The following is an 8277-nucleotide window of genomic DNA, read 5'->3' on the forward strand; positions in this document are numbered from 1 at the left end:
TTCAAATGAGCTGCATGAAATGGATTAGCCATATAGTTCATGGAACTGGCACCAAAAATGGGTGTACTGAGAATTCTGATGCACAGAGGAAGTAGGAGAACTACTACTCCTAACCTTCTCTAGAGTCCTGCTCACATTCATATCAACATAGGGCACAGTATGTCCAATAATGTTTGCACGATTAATCACAAAAGCAGTATGTGGTGTACTAGATGCACTAGATGAAATAGATGCACTAGAAACATGTACCATAGTAGAAATAGCTTCAGTATTGAGCCCTAAAACCACCTCATGATGAGCTAATTCATGAAATTGCAAAGGCTCAGAGCTAGCTATAGAGTTTGAGTTACTACCCATTTCTGTAGACTGAGAGAATGATGTTGATGTCACTACAGTCGAAGATGTGGTTGAGCTCAAGTTAGGTAGCTGCACCGGCACCCCCGTCGCCTCTTGCAGCATTCCAAAACTGAGCTGTGCCAGATCCGTCACCGTAGAGACTGAAGGCACCACATCTGTAACCGGAGTCGACATAGTGGTTCTTGTTGCAAGGAGTAAGGCTCGTATCTCAGCCATCATTTCTGACTTGATGGTTGATACTGAGTTTTGAACCTCAGCTAGGGATCCTTGCATAGAAGCCACTGAGTCCTGCACTGAGAGAAATTGCGCAGCTGTAGCATCTCGATGGGCTTGAAAATCAAGCTCGATCTGTGAGCTATCACTAGCAGATTGAGGTTGGGTATGGGCTATACTCCCAGCCCCTTTCTTGTTGGCCATCACCCTTAGAATCGAGGGCTCTGATACCAGATTATTAAGGTTTCACCCCTAACTTTCTGGATTTGAGAAGGAAAAAACTGAAGAATAAAAGGAAATGCAGGGAAAAGATAAATCTGTATTAATTTTCCTCCCCGATTACACAGAAGCAACGTCCATATAAGGACGAGACATGCGCACATGGCTACCACGTGTCCACACGACACTGGTTTTTGACAGCTTATAGCAGCTGTTCATAAACAAACCAAAACGCTGCGTTTAAAGATAATTACTCTCCTAATAACCATCAGAGAACTACACTTAGTTCCCTAACAATATAAATATTTTTTCTGGAAAGCTTCACTTACTTCTTTTGGAGTTATTAATCTGATATTTGTTTCTCCATCTGTGGCTAGAACAATTAATTCAAGAATTTTAAGAATCTTGAATCTGTGAGAATCCATAATGAAAGATCTTTTTTTATAGATCTCGTTGAATTTAAACCTAAGCACAGATGCTTATCGCACACTAGATTCGATTTCATTATACTCAAATTCTTAAGCATTTATTAACTGCACCGGAACAGTTTTCCTTTTACTGAGGATTTTGCTCAGCATCTTCATATCTCTCTTAGTTGTAGATTTTAATGCTTTTTCTGCTTTCCATTCCAGAAGCTTTGGTTCACTAAACTTTAGTCTTCCTTCTCCCGTTGGTGAGGATGGAGCAGGAATAATGATTTTACTAGCTACGTTTTGAGCTAAAGATTCTTCATTTATCCTTTCATAATTCTCTCATTCCTTCATCTTTTCTACAATCTTTTGTAGAGTTGAGATTCTGTTATGTAATTCTCGAAATTGAACTTCGAGGTCAATACTTATCTCTTCGAGATAAACGATACTATAATTCTGTTGATGGATTATTGCTTCCACGTTTTCAGCAAGTTTTTTTGTAGGACGATGAAAGCCAATAGCTTTAACATCTTCCTTTTTTACCTTTAAATCAACTCTTTGATTCATCCTATTTTGGAGATGAGAGTTTCTAAAAGCTTTTTCAAGTTTTCCTCAGTTTCTCTTAGTTCCGCTGCTTGTTGATGAATATTATTTGTAAGATTCTCAATACGAACTAATTTTCTTTTAATATCTATTAGATATTGTTTTTCTTTGAGATAATTTAGCTTGATTTCAAGCCGAGCAATCTTTGAATTTATTTCCTCAAGTTGATTAATTCGTAGATTAAATTTTTCGAGTTGTTCTGTAATTTTTTCAGAAGTCTTATCCCTAGATAAATGATCTAGGAACTCGATTAAGCTTGGTCTTGAAGAATTAAGCTCTTCTACTCCGATCTCTCTTTGGAGATGAATATGTTTGTCGTATAGAGTATTTAGTACTCTACAAACGTATTCAATGGAGTATTGATTTTCTTGAATATGCCTTGTATGAAAAAGCACACCTCCCACTTATCAGTTCCTTTTGTAGTACAAAAAGACTGATAATTTTTAAGTTTGGATTCTCTCTTGTTAGTCAAGAGAAGCCAACTTTGTGGCATAAGCCTTTTTCTTTCATCTGCTTTTGAGCCAAGCAGGCTCTGATACCAGCTAAGGCGGATCTAACCGATACTCAAAATATCAAGAGGTTTTTGATCTTGTTCAAAAGTTTTTTGTAGGACTTCAATTTCTTCTCTTGATTCGTATATCCTTCGTTGCAATTAGAAAATAATATCCCAGTAATTTTTGGTATTTTTTGGCAGTTTATCTCTTCTTTCTTTTAGTTTTCTAAATTTTCTTCTTTCTTCTTGCAATTCTTTATATGAAAGTTTAGCTTCTGTTAATAAATCAAGTCTAGTAACAATAGATTCTCCTATTGATGATGAAAAATTAACTGTTTACCTTTGAGTAAAAGGATAGATTTAAATATTTGCAACATGTTAAATAAACAAATTCAAAATTCAAGGCTCACCATGCTCCGTCTATTTTCATTTAACAAAGAAAAATAGAATATTCTTTTCAAACGGAATATTCTATTAGAAATATCAGAAATGACTAACTAGATTAACAATCGTAAGTTGAAGGACTAAACAGATTAAATTAAAAATTCAAGGACTAAAGGGATGACTAGCCTAAACTATAGGGACTAAACGATATTTTACCTATCTTTATATCTCATTTTATTGGTGCATTGGGAAACACCAATTGCAGGGTGAGAACTTAGGAGTAACTAAGAGATTTAACAAGGTTAATGGGGTATCCTAATCTGTAGTTAGGCTCAGTTTTTCGCAAGTTGAATTAGAAATTTAAGAACCAGAACAATTGAAAGCTAATATGAAGAAGTGTAACTCACTGGACAATGTATGAAGATTGCAACTGTCTTTTTGATCCTGTAGATGCTCCGTGACTGTTTAATTAGCACCTTCCAGAAATGAAGTTAGCCTGTAGAATCTGAAGCTCACTTAACATTATCTTGGCAGATACCAATCGCAGCTTCTATTAGCAGCTGAAATGGATTTTAGTACAATGGATCGCGGGCAGTTGACCCTGCTAGGATCAGCTGGTTGCTTGATGCTCACAATGCATTTCACAGTCCAGTTATTGTCACAGCATCTCTTTTACTGGAAGAACCCAAAGGAACAGAAAGCTATAATAATTATCATTCTTATGGCTCCACTATATGCAATTGACTCATTTGTGGGTTTATTGGATATTCAAGGAAGCAAAGCATTTTTCATGCTGTTAGACTCTATTAAGGAGTGTTACGAGGCTCTGGTTAGTGGTTCCAACTTAACTATGACTTTAGTCCTTGTTCTCTTATGGCTTGTCAAGTTGTCAGAGTAACTTATTTTTCATGATCCTACTCACAGGTGATTGCTAAGTTCTTGGCTCTAATGTATAGTTACCTGAACATATCTCTAAGCAAAGGTATTGTGCCAGACGAAATCAAAGGAAGAGAAATCCACCACTCTTTTCCAATGACTCTTTTTCAGGTATGTTCATAGCTCATGCTCTTTTGGTTTCATAGTTTCTATGAGTTAGTATGCATATGACATATTGTCATGTCGGCTATGGCTTATTTTTATGAAGTAAAGATTCAGATTTTATGTTGATTGGTGAACTCTTTTGCCAAGGCAATACATTGAACATGTTGGTCCGGGCTCCTCATAACATACACCAACTCTATAATATAAAAGCTTCTCTTTGTAGTTAAAGCCACTTCATTCTAATATTTTGCATTAGTCTATTTGTAATGAATGATAATTGTGGCTTAACAAACTGCAGCCTCACACAGTTCGGCTAAATCACCAAACCCTGAAGCTACTCAAATATTGGACTTGGCAATTCGTCGTCATCCGCCCACGTTTTTTCTGTTTTGATGATAACACTACAATTACTTGGAGTTTATCCCAGTTGGTTGAGCTGGACCTTCACAATCATTCTTAATGTTTCTGTTTCATTGGCATTATACTCTCTGGTTGTGTTTTACCATGTGTTTGCAAAGGAACTAGAACCACATAAACCCCTTGCAAAGTTCATGTGCATCAAGGGCATCGTCTTCTTCTGCTTTTGGCAGGTACAGTCTTCAATCTCTTCAGCTTTTTTCTGATTTATATATGCTTGCAGACAAGGTTCTAGTATAAGATAATTCTATATGGACGTACACCTAATACGTTGATGTGAATCCCCTATGTATTGACTTGAGTGATTGGTTTAGTCTTTTGGAGTTGAAGCTTGTTTTACTTGTTTTGAGCTTCGCTCTTGATTTGGCAGAATTGCAATTTAATTTTGTTTGACATTATCTGATTCTAGACTTGGGGTAGCAATTCCATGTTGAGCGTGGAAATTTACAGACCATTTAGTTTTTACTGATTCTTTAGAGAGTGAATATTGACTTAATTGTCTGGGTCTAGTGAACACCATTCATTGATTCTTATATTGCTGAGTGTTACTTACTGAGTTAGTTCGAAGTGCAACACTGCCTAGAGATTCTTTTAAAACTAGTTGTCTCCTACTGAGTGTTGACTTATTATCGAATGATACTTTCGTTTTACAATTTGCAGGGAGTGGTCCTTAAGATATTAGCTGCTATCGGCATCATTCGATCTCATCATTTCTGGTTGGATGTGGAGCATATTAACGAAGCTATTCAGAATGTTTTGATATGTCTTGAGATGGTTGTCTTCTCTGTTCTTCAGCAATATGCATATCATGTTGCACCTTCCAGTGGAGACGTCGAAACAAAAATGAGAGTAAACAAGAAGAACGAATGATTTGAAGAATGACATCATTTTATATGTCTTCCTTAACCTATGAAATGATATTAAGGCCCTAGGTCTGAGACTGGAACTTCGAAACGAGTCGATCCACATTTATGTATTTTTTCTTCCTTCCTGCGATTTTCCATAATAGTGGAAAGCATTTCGTTCAGCAAATCACGTACTAGGACCAAATGATGAAAACCTGCATTTCGTATAGGGTTTGAGTCACTTGCGATACCTTTGTAGACTGCTGATGAGAGAAATGCATCTGCAGCTAATTTGTCATAATCTTCTGCAGTCTAAAAGAGAGAGTCCGGCGATTATCAATGGCAACATATCTTGTAAGAAGATTAAACCCTCAAGTATATAGTGTTTTCAAATTTCTTACCACCAAGTATATGTCACCATGTTCGATCGTACTGAATACTATCCCATTATTCCTAACTTGTTATCTAGATATTCTTACCAAAACCATAAAACTTGGTGATGAGGAAAAGCTATCTTGGGTAGATTCCTATATATAGCTAGCTAGCCCCAAAATCCAAAAAAATCCAAAAATCATAGCCAGCCCTAAACCTCATAGTCTTGTAGTAGAAAACATGGGTGATGATGGTGCCTCCTACAAATCGATTGTGCCCATCATTGCAGCTGTAATGGCATTTGGGTCAGTTGGGTTTCTGTTCTATCATCTAGAGGCTAGGCGTCTGGACGAAAGGGCTTATAGAAAAGAGAAGCTCTCGCTTCAGCGTCGTGACCTACTTGAGTAAGAATTTTTCTTCATCACTTGATCGCCGATTTGCTTTAAATCTATGATGTTATAATCTTTCAATGTTCTCGCAATTTCATTTATCGTCACTTTTTTTTTGTTATAGATGAGTCGTTCTGATTCTTTGATTTTGTGGTTTTTGGTTAATTTGCAGTTGTGTTTCTGCAGTTATCAAGCATGTCACCATTGGGTAAGTATAATGACTATAATCTATTGTGAATCGATTCCAAATCAGAGCAGGACAAATAATTATATATATTCATTGATCAAATCATTCCATTCAATCATAGTTTGAGAGATCTTTTGGACCTTCAAATGGCTTTGTGCTATATTCATTTTTGTTATTTTGATACTATAATTTACCTTGTTTTCGAAAATTAAGCTTCCATTGAAACTTAACGAGTACACTCCTTTAGAATAATGACATCCCTTATAAATTACAAACCATCTTTAGCTATCACGAACACACAAAGAATTGCTACTATTCTATGTGCTACCATATTAGCATCTCTAGGAGCATAGCTGAACACGTAATTAGCATGTCCTCTCATCATCTCTTTCACTTCTTCAAGTATGAAACCCAAATTAGAGTAATCTGTAGCTTCTGGTTTCAACGCATTCTCAAGTATTAGTTGTGTAATATAAGTTTGTGCAGTAGAATTTTTCCTAACAAATTGTGAAGCTCCATGCTAGTTTAGGGTGGTCTCAGGATATAACTAGCTAGAGTTTTTATTATTTTTGGTCAGATAACTAGCTAGATTACACACGAGGCACGGAGGCAGCAAGGGCATTTGCCTCCAAGTCTTATTTTGCATTTGGCATCTTCTCTTGAATCTACATTTCTACATTGTATTTCTCTTTCACTATTGCAAGTGTGCTATTATATTGTGCTTATTGTTGCTACATATATACAGTATAGGCATGATGGATATATATATGAAAAGGGGGTTCGTTGAAGGGCCTAGCTTTATATTTTAAATTTACACCAGCTAATCAAATTCCTAAGTAGCAAAGTTTCTGTCATTGGTATTTTAGTTTTGAGGTTCTGAGGTTTATATGCAAATAGATGATCGATGACCTTCTTCTTATGTTGATGTGAATTCGATGTCCTTAACTCAGGTTTTTGCTTCTTTGCAGGCCCCAGGGTGAAAGTGCGGGTAAGAAGAAGTGGTGTGGTTAACTAGCATATCTACCAAAAGTTAGACCTTGCATTTGCATTAATAAAAACTTCTGAAATTTGCAAAAAGAACGTTTGCTTATTTATGATTTGATGTATGTGAGTTATGCATGGTTTCTCTGTACATATGGCTGCAATGGAGATAACCAGTCGTGAATAAAACCGAGTTCAAACTTTCTCTTAAATTTCAAAACGTCTCGAATTCATCTTATCACTCGTCACAACTTTAATTGTGTTCTTAACAATTCAGATTTAAAGACAATTAAATCGAATCATTTTCTAATTTTTTCCTAAATTTTTTCCTAAGCTCATGAAGAAATTTCTAACTAGCGATCAAGAGACTTACTGTCACATCCCAGGACCCATTCCGCCGTAACACGATATTGTCCGCTTTGGGCCCACCGGCCCTCACGGTTTTGTTTCCGGCAGCTCAGGAGCAGCTTCCCAGTAGGTCACCCATCCTGGGATTACTCTAGCATCAACATGCTTAACCTCGGAGTACCCATCCCCTCCGAAGCCGCTGAGCCACCAAAAGGCCTCGTGTTAGATTGGAGGTGGGCATGTATATATACAGCACATAACCTCTCTCCGTTTGGCCGATGTGGGATATTACACTTACAGATTAGAATCCGTGTAGAATTTTTGCCTTTTAAACTATGGATTAATACTCCGTGATGGACAATGCCGTTGTTTTGAAGAAGCACATAAAGAGAGATTATACAACCATGACATATAAAAACTACATAAAAATGTAAGGTAAAAAAGTAATACGAAATGCTACTAATCAGGCAAATTCTGATTGATGAATTAAGGAACACAACTGACTCAATTTTGGAAAGATTTTGTATTTCCAAAGGTGTGTAATTTACATAGAGAACAACTGTGAACAAAATGTGTGGTTTTTGGGGGGTTTAGGACCTAAGGACTAACTCCATCTGCTCTGCTTAGGCCAAACAGTAACACCAAACAGAGGACGGACGGCGCCGTCACAACGGCCGTTCACACGCGTGACGCGCCAGGAGAAGAAGAAAAAAGAAGCCAAAATCCCAATCAAGAAAGAGTTGAAATTTGACGCGTGTGTGTTTATTGGAGATGCCACCCTCCTCTTCCTAAGTCCAAATAACACAGCCAACCAAAGAAAGCAAAGATTCCCCCACTCCCTCATTTTTTTCAGAATCACAAAACCAAGAAAGAAAGAAAGACGCAACCTTTTTCTGTGAGAAACACAAACACCTGTTTGGAAAGCTTTGGATTGTCCGCAGCAAACATGAACCAAAAGGCTAACGTTTCTAAAGAGCTTAATGCGAAGCACAGAAAGGTCTATTCTTCTCTCTCTCTC

The 8277-nt window shown here is 37.0% G+C and overlaps 2 protein-coding genes and 1 pseudogene across 3 annotated transcripts in view; all 3 read left to right on the forward strand.

Moving 5' to 3' along the window:
- LOC101308938 overlaps positions 1 to 5340 on the forward strand; it is a 21524-nt pseudogene extending 16184 nt beyond the window's left edge. The window contains exons 2-4 of the transcript XR_184189.1: positions 3604 to 3726; positions 4019 to 4310; positions 4798 to 5340. The product of XR_184189.1 is annotated as a transmembrane protein 184C-like (transcript). The remainder of the gene's footprint in view (positions 1 to 3603; positions 3727 to 4018; positions 4311 to 4797) is intronic.
- The window catches only part of LOC101310880, a 1534871-nt gene that overhangs the window by 1141545 nt on the left and 385049 nt on the right, over positions 1 to 8277 (forward strand). The window lies entirely within an intron of this gene.
- The window catches only part of LOC101312322 (probable ADP-ribosylation factor GTPase-activating protein AGD5-like), a 4038-nt gene continuing 3811 nt past the window's right edge, over positions 8051 to 8277 (forward strand). The window contains exon 1 of the mRNA XM_004293472.1: positions 8051 to 8256. Coding sequence (XP_004293520.1) covers positions 8206 to 8256 — 51 coding nt within the window. The 5' untranslated portion in view covers positions 8051 to 8205. The remainder of the gene's footprint in view (positions 8257 to 8277) is intronic.

The sequence above is a fragment of the Fragaria vesca genome, linkage group LG3 (assembly GCF_000184155.1).
Source record: "Fragaria vesca subsp. vesca linkage group LG3, FraVesHawaii_1.0, whole genome shotgun sequence".
Taxonomy (NCBI): domain Eukaryota; kingdom Viridiplantae; phylum Streptophyta; class Magnoliopsida; order Rosales; family Rosaceae; genus Fragaria; species Fragaria vesca.